Source organism: Aptenodytes patagonicus, chromosome 1 (assembly GCF_965638725.1).
Source record: "Aptenodytes patagonicus chromosome 1, bAptPat1.pri.cur, whole genome shotgun sequence".
NCBI lineage: Eukaryota > Metazoa > Chordata > Aves > Sphenisciformes > Spheniscidae > Aptenodytes > Aptenodytes patagonicus.
In genome coordinates, this window is record NC_134949.1 from 117,333,531 (window position 1) to 117,351,149 (window position 17,619).

At 36.0% G+C, this 17,619-nt stretch overlaps 1 protein-coding gene across 1 annotated transcript in view; it reads left to right on the forward strand.

Moving 5' to 3' along the window:
* The window catches only part of NCAM2 (neural cell adhesion molecule 2), a 330,359-nt gene that overhangs the window by 174,632 nt on the left and 138,108 nt on the right, over window positions 1–17,619 (forward strand). The window contains exons 3-6 of the mRNA XM_076352315.1: window positions 451–657; window positions 3,009–3,152; window positions 8,064–8,201; window positions 15,999–16,116. Coding sequence (XP_076208430.1) covers window positions 451–657; window positions 3,009–3,152; window positions 8,064–8,201; window positions 15,999–16,116 — 607 coding nt within the window. The remainder of the gene's footprint in view (window positions 1–450; window positions 658–3,008; window positions 3,153–8,063; window positions 8,202–15,998; window positions 16,117–17,619) is intronic.

Sequence of the window (17,619 nt, forward strand, 5' to 3'; positions counted from 1 at the left end):
CAAAGAGTCTTTTCTGGTGAGGCAGATATCAGTCAAGAGGAGAAGGGTTTGCATTTGCAGCTGCCTGATGTGGATCCATGATATTGCTGAGTTGCCATCTTCCATTGACAATGACACATGGCCTGACTACACTGACAACCCAACTGACTGATGACTTGACCTGTTGATCCAGTGACTGCTGAACAGCCTGTTTCTTTCCTTTAAGACTTTATACCTTTCTGTGTTTATTTTTTTCCCTCTTGAATCCTTGAGCTACTAATTATCCTGTCTCAACAATCATACATCTGCCTGCAGTTTTGCCTTGCTTATCTTTCTACAGACTTTCTCACAACTCTCATAATTTAGCAATTCTCTGACATTGCATAGACATTGTGCATTGGGTAGGCATATACGTCGCGTAATGTCTACCTGAACTTCTAATGTTGGATTATTTTTTGCTTTTGATTGTAGCTGTTGGTGAGCCTGACAACATAGATTGGTACAATCCACAAGGAGAGAAGATTGTTTCTAGTCAAAGAGTGGTTGTTCAGAGAGAAGGTGTTCGATCACGTCTAACCATTTATAATGCAGATATAGAAGATGCTGGTATATATCGGTGTCAAGCAACAGATGCTAAAGGACAAACTCAAGAAGCTACTGTTGTTTTGGAAATTTATCGTGAGTAACATGTTATCAATTAACAAATGAAAGACTATGTTTTAAGAGCCACTGCTATTGAGAAAGTAAAGCCTATCAAAATACCTTCCCAGGCTCTGAACCTTATCTTCCAAATAACTGCATCTCCTGCAGTTTAGTTAATAGATATTATGACAAAGACTTAAATGAAATGGATGGCCACTTTGTAATATTGTAGATCACTTTTCCTTTGTATCTTAGAACGCCATCTTATGTGGATGCACTGTATGCCGCTCATGGAAAAGAGGAAATATGAGAAAAAAGTTATGTCAACCTAGTTCTTATTACAAATACATCTACAACCTATTACAAATATATGCATAAATAAAAGTGCAGGAAGTGCAATATATGCCATTAAAAAAGTGGAGTTTAGACTGAATTAGTTACTTTTATGTCAGTCTTTTCCTATTTTTGGCCTTACAATGGAATTTTGCCATAAAGCAATGAAGCTTAATGTAATGAGCAACCAAAATGCATTTCAATTACAAACAACTAAATGAGGAGTGTATTTGAGAAGTAAATATGTTCTATTGTGGTAAGAGATTATCTGAGAGGGTTTTTTTTTTTTTCAGTTTAGTTAAATAACTTTTCATTGTACTATATTCTTTAGATTGATCAAAAATGCCTAAAAGCAATACATTAAACAAGTACACTGTGAAGATATAAGGCAAGGTCTTTGTTGGTGAAAGGGTGGGATGTATGCCAGCAGCCTTTCAGCTGAGTTATTCTCTAATTTCATTGGAGAATAGTTTTTTAATATTCATAAAAATTGTTTGCGGATAGACTGAGCTCTAAGGAATTACAATGAGACAGAAAATACAGAGTAGAATCATAAAGCACTGCTTCTGAAAGGTACAGATAACTCATAACAAAAGACATACAATTAAAAAAAAATCTATTGATAAAACAACCATTAAAATGGTGATAGGAGTTTCAAGAGATTATATGATGGCTTGAAAGCTGGCAGTTCAAAGGATTCCAAGTTTTGTGGAATTCATTTGTATGATTAAAACTGCCAGTCACTCCATTAGCAGACTGCTGAGCAAGGTTGAAGTGTTTGCATGTGGTAATTTTAATAATTCTGAAGTTAGATAAACCCAAAGACCTACGCAAGAAATGTGAAGGTTTGTGGGAACTGACATGCAAAAGTTTCATTATTCATATTTGTGATGTATTGTAAGGAAAAAGCAGGATACAACAGTATATACAGAACCAGAACCACTCCTAGGGTCGGGTTCAGTACTCACTGATGTCTGTGAGGGTTTTTCTTTTGACTTGCATATCGTTAAATACTTCAAATATTTCATACAAATACTTTGTAAAAGTATACAAGAGATGCGTATAACAAAAGCGTGCTCCCTCTGCTGTGGGAACTGTGTGGATTATTTGAGCCTGCATTCGTATCAATGCAAAAGGTGGAGGTGGAGTTGCATTTCTGATTTATGCTCTCCAAAGTGTCCTCTGAAACATAATTGGCAATCTTTGATCCTAGAGAACATAGGTTAGTTTGTTTCTTCTGTGTGCAAGAAAATCTTCCAGAATTTTTTGTCAAGCAATTGTTTTCTGCATTAGATCTTGTATGAGATCATGGGTTAATGCCATCTTGGACTTCTAACACTAAATTCTAATAATACTAAATTTATTCAACCCACTAATAAAATTAAATACCAAGTTTGGTTATTTGGGGTTGGAATAATTAAAAGCCTCATCAGGTCTAAAAAAATCTTGTTATTTCCTCAAAAAAACACTACAGATTCTTACGACTTAATAATACTAAGTTTTTCCATATAGTTTCCCACTGGCTTTTAAGATTTTATGTTTTACTCAGCTGATGGTTTTCACAGTCAGTGGGGCTAAAGGTCCACCTTTTAAATGAGACTTCTCCAAATAATTTTGGTGATTTTGATGGAACTTTTGGTGGAATAAAAACATGAGGTTTTAATTCAATAATAAGTTCATGAGGAATAAAACACACAAGAGAGTAAATAGACTATTACCCTGAATATATAGACTTCTAAAAAACTACAGTTTCGAAACGGCTCTGGAACACTGAAAACAATGAAAAATATATTCATAAGACATGCTTAGTTTATGTAAATAAAACAAAGATTTTCATAATGCAAAATGATTGTAAAATCATTTCTACAGAAAGAGTGAAAGTCATGTCCAGGACCATTTGTGTCTTATCTGGGAAAATTGTGTTATGGAAATAATTCTGTATTATCACAATGAGAAGTCTTTATAGTCATATTTATCTGATTTGGTGTCACATATAATTTTAATGCTAAGTGAACTGGAAGACGCTTACTATATTCTGTTTTCTTCCTTTTCAGAAAAGCTCACTTTCCGAGACATAATATCTCCACAAGAATTCAGGCAGGGAGAAGATGCAGAAGTTGTTTGCCATGTTACTAGTTCACCTGCTCCCATTGTCAGCTGGTTGTATCGGAATGAGGAAGTCACAACTATTGCTGACAGTTAGTATTTTGGTAACTCTTTAAGTTATACATTCTAATCAAAATATTATTGTAAAAGAAGACTAATCACATTATAGTGGGGGATGGATTTTGATTAGCCCATCAGCTTAAGTAGAATTTAACCAAGTTCTGTGGTCTGTAGAGAATCTATATGCAATGGTTTCCTTCATGTATCATTTTTTTTCCGATTGGAAATTTTGTCTAGATGTAACATGAGGGTCCAAACACCTAAAAGATTGCTGGGAGCTCCTTTGCAGGAACTTTTCCTGGGTTGCCATGTATGTAGTTGTTGAACACATTTTTAAAACACACACAGATAAACTTCACTGTGCACACAAAGATATGACACTGAGCAAACACTGCATTGACTTTGGTATACTTGCACATTAGCTCAGAGACTTTCAGGTGGATAGGCTTTTTGCATTATTGTAAGAATTTACTTGTATGAGTGTAAGCTACCCTTTGAGTTGCAAACAACGGGGGATATAGGTGATCTGTTTAGGCTAGATTCCCTAACAGCTAGACTGATGAAGATAGGTGAAGATGAATCTCACCTTCCCCATATGCAAGTTCTAAGCTTGTAGAGAGACAATTAATTAGGCATATAGAATTTGTGTGATTTACCCCCTCAAAAACTGAACCATTTTTTCAGTGCTGTCTCAATAGTCTTCATTGCCTTTATGGAAATCAAGACTTTCCACATTTTCTGGAAATGGAACTAACATTGTTGATGAACCAGCTTATCCATCTTCTCATAAGTCTTTACCTCTGCATGTACTAAAACTCAAGGTTGTAGTGTATGCACTTAAAATTCTCGTTCTTTAGAAATTAAATATTATTTTTGTTTCAAAATGAAAATGAAAAGTTATATTTGGTCTTTTATGAAATCACATACACAAATGTGGAGCAGTTGCTGGGGAAAAAAAAAAGCTTGTTTGATGTTTCGGGACTCAGTCTTAGACTCCTCTCCATTATGAAAGAAAGTTTTGATCAAACTTCTTTCTCGTTAATTATATTCTATCCCTTCTGTCATCTAGACACAGACACTAAGAAGAAATAACAAAATTCTACCCTTAGAAAAAAGATTTGAAATTTTGATGTATATAATTAAACAGTGAATGTAGGTGAGACATAGAAGATTTTGAAAAATAAGAACTCTGTAAACAGGATTTGGCAATTTAGCAAAAAGTCTTTTTCAAGGATGCAGCTCAGAGCTTGAAAAAGTAAAAGTGCTTCAAAGATCTCTCTCAAAAATTTTTATTATTGCCATTTTGGTTTTCCAATCAATCTGGCTGCTATTGGATTAACAAAGGAAATAAAGCAACATTTCCTTTCTTTTTCAAAATCATACATTCTGAAGATTCTAAGTTTTTAAATTTCAATGCGTAAATTTGTCTTTTTAACCATTTTCTTTCACAATGCTTACAATGTGAAAAGGTAGAATGATAGAAACCAGTTTTAATTTAAACAGCAGAATACTTACCTTATGTTCTGATCTAGAGTAGTATCCAAGTAAGATCCCAGTCATGCTTGGGAGGAAGTGAGGTTTTAAATAATGTAAAAATAGGACATTGTGAACTTCGTGAGTTTTGGCAATGTCTGTATGAGTTTATAATGCAGGTGGAAAAAGAGTATACCCAAAGTCTTACAGTTAAGAATTTCTTTTCATGCTTTGTGAAAAAAACCCTCAGTTTCATATTACATTTCCAGCTTCAAAATCTCCAGTGAATGATCAGTACCTGTAACCTATTTGCATAATTTTAAATTAAATAACATCAAATTTGTCTGTCATATTCTAAATGGTGCCTATCAAAAAAGAAGTAACTAATTATTCTTGTTGGGTTTTAGTTCATAGTAAGTTAAAATACTGAATAATTTCATATCCAAACTGAATTGTATATTGCAGTTTATTTGTGGGGCATGAGAAAACAGTTTCTATTTTAAGCATTCTAGTACTGGTGTTATAGGAAGACATGAGATCCTGTCACTGCTTTAATTTCATGGTTTTTCTGTTATATTCTTGACCATTCTTCTGTTGTATATGTTACAACTAGTAGGATTTTTGCAGCACAGATTTTGACTATTTCAGTTTTGCAAATTCTTGACAGTTACTAGTATCTATATTTGTATATTCCATTTGAACAGAAGACTGATTTCTTCTCCTAGAAGGCCTGTGCACAAAATCAGAAGTGAAAATTTAAAGATTTTTGCTGTGTAGTAGGCCTATAGCTGAAATAGCTGTAGGTGAAATAGCCTTTCACAGCATTCTGAATTAGTTTCTGTATATTCCCAATACCTTATGTGCTCCACTGCTAGATCATTCTAAGATTTATAGTCTTTTTTGAGTTCTGCAAAGGTGTGAGTAAGAAACTGTGGGACTGGCTGTCCATCATTCTTCGGTAAAAGAAAAAAACACAAACCCCAAAAACTAAGTGAACAATGACCTCCAAAAGTCTTTCTGGTCTTATGTTGTATGTGTAAGGTTTAATAGAGCAATATATAAAGCATACAGATCTGTGTGCGCGCCATCTCTATGTATCATGTTGTATTACTAGTTTATTCTACCACTTTGAACCTCCTGAGTGTTCCATAGTACATGTGAGTCCATCAAGATCTAACCTCTGCTGTTAAGATTTCAGTGCATTTGTTGACCCAGCTGGTCTATGCACAATTGATTCCTGCTGAGTGAGAATAGTATCTTTGTATACTTAGTGGCATTTTTACGGTGACATGAACTATTCTTTCACAAGCCTACCAAAGGATAAAACATGGAGAGCAATGATTTCTAAAAAGTCACACATTCAATTCACATTCCATTTTTTAAGTTTCCTTATAATACAATGTGTATTAATTTTGTCTGTATGTAGACAGTATTAGTGGTGGAAGAAGACCCAAAATGTTTTTCTTCTGTTATACCTGGTTTACTCATGAGAATATCTCCTGCTGTATCCATTATATTATTCTTCAGTGAAGGCTGAAACGATATCCAGCCAACACCGACAGTTTTTGTTTCTTGTTACTAAATGAACCCTCATTTTTTCAGCATTTTAAAAAATAAAGGTCATCTCCAGTCCTTTTGTTCATTTCACACATTAAATATTTATGTCAAAAAAAAAAAAAAAGAAAGGTTACCAATGCTTAAAGAGGGGCTAGATCTCACCTTTTCAAAACATTTGAAGCACAGCTCTCTGGGAATTGTTTAGGGACAGGAAAGAAAAAGATGATATAATTTGTATGTGGTAGTGTGTGAAATGGCATTAATGTTCAAGCATGACTTTAATAAACTAGACATAATTAGCGTAAATGTGTTGAGTCCATTGATGTCCTGTAAACCTCTATCAGGTGAAGCATAATTAAATTTTCTTTTTACATTTTTCTGATAGAGTTCTTGGTAATGAAACAGAACCCACATGGCATGAAAAGCTGTTTTATTTGTAAATATGTATGCACATATGTTCTATGAATAGACTCTTAGTGTATAACTACATAAAAGCTTTTCTACCAAGTGTTGTTTATCACTGTTTTGGAATATCAGTGTTGTGTTGCGGGAAATCTATCATGCTTTAAAAATCTGGCAGAATCAAAAAGGAAAGCAAAGTGAAAAATGACACTTGGTTGCTAGTTAAAACTGAAAGCTAGTAAATCTCATCATCCTCCAATACTGAAAGGATGACACTGGTTCAAAAAGAACGAGAAAGCTGAATAACAAGTACACACGTTCTTCAAAAACCACATACAGTGAACTGCAGGAAGTAATTCTTCTCAAAAGAGTCCATTAATATTGACTAGTTATGGTGGGTTGACCTTGGCCAGCTTCCAGGCACCCACCCAGCCACTCTCACTTACCCTCCTCAACAGGATGCGGGAGAAAATGAGGTGAAAAAGCTCGTGGGTGGAGATAAAGGCAGGGAGATCACTCACCAATTATCAGCACGGGCAAAATGGATTTGAATTGGGGAAAATTAATTGAATTTATTGCCAGTTAAATAGAGTTGGATGGTGAAACACAAAGACAAAATTAAAGCAACACCTCCCCCTCCTTTTTTGCAGGATCAAATTCACTCCTTCATTGCTGACTCCCCTACCTCCTCCACCCCAAGCAGTGCAGGGGAATGGGGAATGGGGGTTGTGGTCAGTCCATAACAATTCCAGCGTGGGTCCTTCCCACGGGCTGCAGCTGTTCAGGATAAACTTGCTCCAGCATCGGGTCTTCCATGGACTGCAATATGTATATCTGCTCCACTGTGCTCTGTCCTGGGGCTGCAGGGGGATCTCTGCTCCAGTGCCTGGAGCACCTCCTCCCCTTCCACCTTCTCTTATCTTGGTGCTTGCAGGGCTGTTTCTCTCATATTTTTCTCATTCCTCTCTCTCACAGTTGCACAGTTACATCATTGACTGAGTAATAGTGAATGAGCAAAGGAACAGGAAGAGGGAAGGAGAGCAAGCAAGCTGAGAAATGATTAAGCATAGTGCCGTAAAATGGGCACAAAGACAGTTGGTTAATCTGGATAGAGAGGGAAGAAGCATTTTCTTACTTATTTTTATTATAAATTGCTCAATTTATCTTTTTTTCCATCTCTTTAATCTTTTTAACATTCTATGTAGGTATTAATGAATATTCCACTCATTTTGCAATAATTTATAAATTTAACTTACATTTGATAACTCCTCAGAGTAAGTAGGAAGTTATGGATGGAAAATCCAGATTGAATTTTAGGAAATGGCAATGTATTTTGGAGTGGGGAAAAACCAAATTTGTCGGCTGACATTTTACTTTTAAATTGACAAATGTTTTGTCAATGAGCATTCTTATGGTACAGAGAAAGTATGTAAATATTACTCATTTAAGTTAGCGTTCCTTGTGTTGTCTTGATTTTCTAACACCACTTAATCTCTTACTTGCCTTTCTAGATCGATTTGCAGTATTAGCAAACAATAATCTCCAAATTCTTAATATCAATAAAAGTGATGAAGGAGTATACAGATGTGAAGGAAGAGTGGAAGCCAGAGGAGAAATTGACTTTCGGGACATAATTGTTATTGTCAATGGTAAGGAGTAAAAATTTTTGAATTGACTTCTTGCTTTACTTGATTATCATAACCTATTTTAAAATATATCAGCTTCTAAAAAATCCTGATTAAACTGGTTAATATAGTTGTCATGTCTGTTTAGTATTGTTTTCCTATAAATGTAATTGCTTAATATTTTTTAAAAAATCTACTACACTGTGTAAATAGAATTCATTGCATTTCATAATGTCAGTGTATATAAATATGTAAAAGCTGGAGCATTGTTTTTAATCATTCACAGAAAATTGACAATGCAAGACTTGAGTTTCAGATTATAATATATAGTAGTTCGGTTCAGCCTGTATTTTTCAGTGTTTTGTCATTTACTGTTAAAAAAAACCCACTTGGTTTTTCATAGTTATTCATCTTCACTGCATTGAACATATTTTATTAACTGTCCCAAAAGTCACAGATACATTTTATTAAGATTAACAGTATTACTTGTAGATTTTTAACATTTCATTTTTATGAGGAGTAAAATATATAGAGTTATCTGAAATGTGGCATTATACATTTCATCAGTTTATAATAAACCTCTAAGAAGGAATATGAACGGATTAAGACAAGATGGAGCATTTAGCTCAACCTCTCTCTTAAATTCAGGGTTGACCTGTTGAAAAATAAATATCTCTTCATATATTGTCCAGAAAGGACACAGTTCCTACAGGGCATTTTTTAATCTATACATTCTGTTTAATGTCAGTTTTTCAATGAAACTACTTCCATCGTGCCTATTAGGTTCAGAGTTTTAAATGCTTTGTCCTTGACTGGTCCTTCTCGGCAAAGGCCAGTTTACAGAAGTCATTATGTAAGTTGAATTCTCAGTTAATTTCAGGAGAAGAAACAGCTTCTGCACAGGTATTATTTAATCCATATAGTCAAGCAGCAATATGAAGCATAATTCTTTAGATTGTTGTAGATAGCACACAGACAGTGGCAAGCAAATGGGTGATTATCCTACATATTGTGATGGAATATAACAGTACATGTCCTATGCACTGTGAAGACGCCCAACAAATTGCTTTCCTCTCTGTGCATTGTGGTGCTGCATTACCTTGACTCCTGGTTATGTATAGTTCCAACAGTGCATCTGGTAGCATTTAAAATGCTGAATGAGATTTTCTTCTGCTGCTACTTATGTACATGGATATGAACCTCTATTCTGAACATCTTTCACTTCTATCTGATGTTTATATGCAGTTGAGCTGATAGCGAGCCTGTATTTAACCTAAAATGTCAGATTGCAAACTATGGTCTGACTTCACATCTTTTATTGGTGCATTATATCCACAAATTTGATTCTTCATATGTTTATTATGACTCTAGACAAGAAAGCTAACACTCACTTACCTCTAGACTTCAGTTCACAGTGTTGGGAGGAGAAGGGGTTACCAACTGAGCAATTCTAACACGGTTGCTCATGTAGAGTGGTATCAATTAAGAGCTATTTTCTGCTTCATTTATAGGAATAAATAGGTTTTCCTACATAAAGCTGAATGTATTAAACTTGGCCCAAAATGACTTTTAGAATAATATTAAAAATCAGGAAGAAAGAAAAATTGTAGTGCTCTTTGGTGAAAAGGAAAACCTAGGAATGAATCAGATTCGGAAAAGAAAAGAAAAAACAGAAAAAAAAGGAGCAATCTGTAGGCCAGTTAAAGCTATATGGATGTATTTCCACCATGTCTCCTTTTCAAAAAAATAAGCAATAATGCTTACATTGGATGATAATCAAAGCTTCGTATAAAAAGAAAACGTTATCATGACAGTATTTGTATGTAGAAACTATTCAAATTTAGATTTGAATAAACTCAAATTATAAGTTTATTTACTTATATTGCAATAGTGCCTACAGGATCTATAGAAAGATCTAAGATCTGTACAAACACATAGTAAGAACCACACAAGGTCTCCAAAGCTGGATAAAGTGCAGCTAAACAACAAAGAAATAGGAATACTCACCCGAGAGTGCTGAGGGAGCTGGCAGAGGAGCTTGCCAAGCCACTCTCCATCATTTATCGGCAGTCCTGGTCAACAGGGAGGTCCCGGACGACTGGAGGCTTGCCAATGTGACGCCCATCTACAAGAAGGGCCGGAAGGAGGATCCGGGGAACTACAGGCCTGTCAGCCTGACCTCGGTGCCGGGGAAGATTGTGGAGCGGTTCATCTTGAGGGTGCTCACAAGGCATGTGCGGGACAACCAGGGGATCAGGCCCAGCCAGCACGGGTTCATGAGAGGCAGGTCCTGCTTGACCAACCTGATCTCCTTCTATGACCAGGTGACCCGCCTAGTGGATGAGGGAAAGGCTGTGGATGTGGTCTACCTGGACTTCAGCAAGGCCTTTGACACTGTCTCCCACAGCATTCTCCTCAAGAAGCTGGCGGCTCACGGCTTAGACAGGTGGACTCTGCGCTGGGTAAAAAACTGGCTGGACGGCCGGGCCCAGAGAGTTGTGGTGAATGGAGTTCAATCCAGTTGGCGGCCGGTCACGAGCGGTGTTCCCCAGGGCTCAGTTTTGGGGCCGGTCTTGTTCAATATCTTTACCAATGATCTGGATGAGGGGATCGAGTGCACCCTCAGTAAGTTTGCAGACGACACCAAGTTGGGCAGGAGTGTTGATCTGCTCGAGGGTAGGAAGGCTCTGCAGAGGGACCTGGACAGGCTGGATCGATGGGCCGAGGCCAATTGTATGAGGTTCAACGAGGCCAAGTGCCGGGTCCTGCACTTCGGCCACAACAACCCCATGCAGCGCTACAGGCTTGGGGAAGAGCGGCTGGAAAGCTGCCTGGCAGAAAAGGACCTGGGGGTGCTGGTTGACAGCCGGCTGAACATGAGCCGGCAGTGTGCCCAGGCGGCCAAGAAGGCCAATGGCATCCTGGCCTGTATCAGAAATCGTGTGGCCAGCAGGAGTAGGGAAGTGATGGTGCCCCTGTACTCGGCACTGGTGAGGCTACACCTCGAATCCTGTGTTCAGTTTTGGGGCCCCTTGCTACAAGAAGGACGTCGAGGTGCTGGAACGTGTCCAGAGAAGGGCAACGAGGCTGGTGAGGGGTCTGGAGAACAAGTCTTCTGAGGAGCGGCTGAGGGAACTGGGGTTGTTTAGCCTGGAGAAGAGGAGGCTGAGGGGAGACCTCATCGCTCTCTACAACTGCCTGAAAGGAGGTTGTAGCGAGGTGGGTGTCAGTCTCTTCTCCCAAGTAACTAGCGATAGGACGAGAGGAAATGGCCTCAAGTTGCGCCAGGGGAGGTTTAGATTGGACATGAGGAAAAATTTCTTTACTGAAAGAGTGGTTAAACATTGGAACAGGCTGCCCAGGGAAGTGGTGGAGTCCCCATCCCTGGAAGTATTTAAAAGACGAGTAGATGAGGCGCTTAGGGACATGGTTTAGTGGGCATGGTGGTGTTGGGTTGACGGTTGGACTCGATGATCTTAAAGGTCTTTTCCAACCTTAATGACTCTATGGTTCTACTTCAGGAAAGCTGGCACACCATGAAACCCATAATTTTACATTTTAAAAATGTTATTTTTTTCGTGAGAGTCTGTAGGGAGAGGTTAATATAGAGAATTATGAGATTAATAATTAAATAAATAATATTAATCCTTGCTCACATATGTATTTAGGGTTTGCAGTGGAAATACATTTTCAGGAGGAATATAGGGGCAGATGTTGTAGTTTTGCTGATTTATTTGGAGAGTAGCAGAATTCTCCATGTATGATGCTTCTCTACTGCAAACAGTATATGGGTATGTTGCTTTCTAAATGTCTTCTTTATTATATAGCAAGACTTGATATTGTTTCTATTTCTGCAAATATTATTTGTTCCAATGCTTATACATACTTCACTCAAAAACGTAAGCTGTGACAGAACTGTGTGAAATCACAGATTCCCTTTTGTAAGAATAGTGATGAAGATTTAATTAAAAAAGAAACTATTAGCTATCCTTTTACTCATTGCCTTCTAGTTAGAGTATTATCCATGGTGCAGGTGACCCATACATCCTCTGATTCAGGGCAAAGATTTGAACTACGATCACCTCTTCTGTGAACATGTACTTTATTTGGTACTGTTTCTCTGCCTCTCTGTCCAACTAAAAAGGGAGGACAGAGAGAGTGGAAAAATGTGAGAGGCTGAGAGCACCCGAGCCTTACAGCAAGCTGATGAAGACCAGTCTCTCAGAGGTAGATGACGGTTGAACAGAAACCTATGATTCTCATATTTAAGAACAAGAGGTAAGTTCCCTCTTGGGCCATTTTGGTCATAACTGAGTCATCTCTGCCCATGTGGATGATACTTGCCTATAGAATGGGTTCTTGTCCTATGTGGAAGCAAGAAAAATTAATCACTGTTAGAACTATTACTATAAAATGAAGGATTAGACCTTGCAACCTCCAAAATAAAATGGTGAAAAGCCACTCCCTGAATGATGTAAGAACATATTGCAAAAAATCATTCTTTCTTTGCCTGAAGTTAGGTAGCTGAACCCATATTTAGGTACCTAAGTAGCAGAAATTTTCACAGTTGATGAAGCAGCATGTGCAGGTGATGTTGACTAAGTGAAAATGAATTGAACTTTTTAACTTAGATATCTGGATAGAATGTTATTATTTTCCTTATTAACAATGACTTCCTAAGAAACTAAACTTAGGTGACTTTAAGCATTTTTTATTTTATTTTTCATTTTTAGTGGAGTAGTAAGTAGAATTAATTTCTTATAAATTTCTTACATTAAAAAGGAAATTTCTTGTTTTGTAATCATGATATAAATTTAAAATAGTCTAGTCTTGGGGTTAAATAGTGGGCATTTACAACTACATATAAAGATGTGTAGAATGTTGTGGAGATGTATCTCATTTTGAAGAGAAGGAGTTAACAAAGGCACTTGTGTATATCCTGAAAATATTTCTTCCATTCTCCACTCCATCTGGATGCTAAGCTGGTTGGCATAACATTGGCTAATTCACATCTGGGAGAGATGTAAATAACAGGAAGAAGAGATGAAATGGATAGCATTTCCATCAGACCGTAGTAGAGTATGTTCTCTTCTATACCAGTCCAAACTAGCTGATCATAGCAACACTTATGACTCAGGTCACATGCATATAGTTTTAAAAACTAAAAGCTGTAAAAGAAACTATTTTGAAAGTGATATTCAGTGTTCTGGTTAGTGTTGCAAGACCATGCTGAATAATTGGATGGCAAAGGCCCTGAAATGCAACACAAATCCTCTCTCTACTAACATATGGAAAAGAAGAAAACTGAGTAAATTTGCAGAGGAAATTTTAAAATCTGTTTGCCCAGGTTATTGGGCCACAAATTTATAGGTTCACTGCCCTGGGGACATAGTATTTCCATATCCAATCTGTAGCCCAGGCAATTTCAGATAGGAAAGAAGTGATCTGTGAAACAGACTTAACATAAAAAAGTGTGAAAACAACTTACGTTAAGTAAATATATGTTAGAAAACCTTTTTAGTTTTAGCTGGCTGCTCATTATATTGGTTATTTTTTTTTTTGTATAATGCTTTAAAGATTACATATGAACAGAATGCAACTTTACTCAAAAATAGTTAAAAGTAAATCTTGGAACAAAGTTTGATATAGAAAATGTAGTTTCTAGTGTATGGAAATCTTTGGGGAGTTATAATGGATAATAAATTGAAATACATTTAAGCTAGAGTATCTCTTTAAAATCTACTGTTTAGGTATCTTTTTCTACTTGCAACACTGAACTTTTTATAGCATTTCTTTTCTACCCATATTTACAGTGAGGTCTAAATGGCAGTTTTTTTGTAAAAGAAAAAAATGGTTAGTATAAAATAGAACAGAAGAATTCAAGTCCTCCTGAAAACAAAAACTTATTTTTTGTTCTCTCTCTCTCTCTCGGTAAATGGGCTTATTAGATTTCATTCTTTAAGTTTTCTTTGCTGTCTGGGAAGTTCCATAAATTGGATGGACTTCCTGACCTCGCTGACATAAATGAAAAAGAATTGTTTTCACTTAAATGTGACTGGATTTTACCATTTAGCTTTAAGTTTGAAATGTGAGAGACTTGGCAGTATAGCTTCATTTGGCTTTTCCTCTTTTAGGTTCACACTGTAGTTCCATCCTATGTGCATAAAAGAACAGAACCAAATATAAACAGACCTCTTCCCAGAAAGAATGATGAGAACAATAAAATTTGACTTTTGAAAAGAAAAATAATATTTCATTTCATTGTCATTGCAGTATCTCTTGGAAGATTGAGGCACTTAACTAATGTGCTGAACCAAGTCATAGTCCTGTAGTTCTTAGCTGTGAGCAGTGAAGAACCTGCTACTGCTGGCAAAGAATTGTTTCATCCCCTCATGTTTACTGAGTATATTTTCAGGTCTAGACATTAGAATGCACTGCAAAATGGCTAAAATGTATATAATGTTTTCTAAGTGACATTTTTTCATGGAAGATGTTGCACAACAAAAGGGGTTTGTATGCTGAATAGTGGCCCATGCAGTTTCAGATAGGAAAGAAGTGATCTGTGAAACACTTAAATTTCAGCATACCATTAAAAAGTGTGAAAAGTATATAACAACTTTTACTTACTGATCATTGATAATTCTGGTACATTATTTTTTAATAATTTGATATATTTAAGGTTCAGAAGCTGGAAAGACTTCTGTAGTAGAATACTAAAGCTAAAATATGTGATGCAAAGCAACAGAAGTTGATTCTCAACAGTTTGTGAGAAAAATCTGTGGAAGTGCAATGGGAAGCTAAAAGCAAATTCACTTTGCTTTTGGGGTTGCCTGTTTCTCCTTCTTTTCTCTAGTGAAAGTTAAAGCTAAAAAGGATAACTCTGAGTCACTCTGATGACAGGATGTTCTTGCTAGCAGAGACCTATATTTTGTGAAGCTCTAATCTTCTTTTCCCTTTCTTCTTGCTTTCCTTGACATTCCTTCTTTTCCATATATCCTCTTCCTTCCAATCTGCTGGGATTGTTCTTATTTATTTGCTTGACAGTTAATGGAAACAGATTTAGGACAGCTGTCTTAAAATTACCATATGAACAGAGATATTAAACATCAGCCTGTGAGTTTTTCTGTCTTAAATATTATTGCTATTTTTTCTGTTGGGTAGAGATTCTCTGTGAACTGTGACAATTTTAGCAATAACTTCATCCCATCAAGAACAGACAAATTTTGTCGCTTTCAGAACACAATTACAATTTTTGGAAATCCATTGGGTTCTATCACATTTCACCTTTTGAAGCTGGTGATACTCCTGCCCAGGAAATATGCAGGAGTTCAGTAAAAAGAATTAAATATGCATAATCAAGACTACTACATACTGACACCTGTTTCAAAAGCACTATCTGACATCAGTGCATAGTTATATGTCAGCTTTATAATTGAATGAAAGATAAAAAAGACTGGAGATACATTTTCATTTGAGATAGTTAAACTAGTGCCAGTCATAACTCTATTGTGACTTATACATGCTAGGTATAACTTCAGTCACTTTAAAATGTTCTGTAAGAACTGCTGAAAAAGACTTTTTAAAAGTTTATTGTAGTGAAAAAAAAAAAAAGGTTATAAATGTCCTGATAATATTAAAAATCTTGTGTTTAAGAAAAGTAAAGAAATACTAATAACAGTGATTCATATTGTAACTTGATCCTTAAGTGTAACCATAAATTCCAAAATTAGCAAAGTATCCTATCCTGTGCTTTAAATTTCTCTGGAAACACATTAAATCATTTATTTTTCCATTAATAGGACATAATGTTTTATTTTTCAGTTCCCCCTGCAATTACTCTGCTACAGAAATCCTTTAATGCCACTGCAGATCGAGGAGAGGCAATAACTTTGTTCTGCAGAGCCACCGGATCACCTCCACCTGAAATCAGTTGGTATAGGTAAGTTCAGTTGACGTCTGCACATCAGAGCACATTTTTTATGTGTCATAATTTTCTATCACAGTTCATTAAGCTGTGCAACCTTAATTTCTTTAATGAATTTTAAGAGCATTTGCCATCCATTTCTGTTCTAACTTCTAAAGCTACATTCATCATTAATAAGTGAATGAACTCACACAAATTCAATTGCACTCAGGTTACCAGCAAGTGAGATAAATGTAAAAAGTAACTAAAATACCGTATTGGCATGATTTCTTCATATTTGAGGGGAAACAAATAAAGCTGAAGCAATGAGTCTATATCTTAAAAACAATGCAAGCAAAAATGTCACAACAACTTTTGCACAGGAATGCATCAGGTAAAAACATATGCAGTTATGCAATAAATAAATATCCAATATAGATCAGCAATACTGATAAAAAAGATAACATTTTCCCCATCTGTAAGAACAGATTCTAACCCTAACTCTCCATTTCAATGAGATTCAGAAGGAGGTATGGCTTTAGACACCCCTAGGATATGGGAATGTTTCATTGAATAAGTTTCAAGTGTATTTTCTGTAATTTTTAAAATTTAATATGTTTTGAAAATGGAATTGCTTTTAAAGTTCATGTGTGGTTTTTGATTATATCAATGACGTATATGTAGTATAGCCATGTTGTTTGGGAACACTTACCATAAAACATTTGTAAAAATTTGAATAGCCATACACTGTATATTCTTTCAATTTTAACAAAGACATGCATCACTCCTGGGATATAAAGTATCTCAGACTCCTCATACCAGTGCACATTTCTATTTTAGACCTGAATAATTTGCATCTACATATATTATTTCAGATTAATTAAAAGGTCACTGCATTTTCAAAATGGACATAGAAGGGATTTCCATCAATTCTTAATGTCCTTTGGAATCTTTGAACAATGTTAGATTCATTTTAAATGTTAGCTTCCTGTGGCTGACACCTTTATCTTAACATACCATAAGTCAAATGTGGATTTAAATTTTTCTCATGTGCAATTTGAATCTCAGGAGATGTAAATAAATAGAATGCAACGTTAATCCTTAATGTGGCTTAGAATTCGAAATTTAGTGAAGAGGAGGAAAAAGAAAAACAAAATATGCAGAACCCAAATTAAAGAACTGATACTGAATTCAAACTAAGGTTGAATATTCTGATTATTTAATGTCTTTGAAGTAATTTTTTAAAATGTATGCCTTATCTGGCAAAACCCTTAAGAGTTGTCTGAAATCTGGTATCCTAAATGGCCTTGTTGTGAGAGAACCAACATTAATGTTTTATATTGTTAAGAAAGAATGCATAAATTTCCACAGTTTGTGGATATCTCTGTTTACAGTTGTGGGGGTTTTTCAATATTTTATAAATATTACAGTATGTACACAGGCCAAGTGTCTTGGAGAGACACTTATCTCTGTCTACTGATCAGAGCTTACTGAAAGGTTTTCCTTTGGTTTGCCAGCCCCTGAGGCAACTGACTTTTT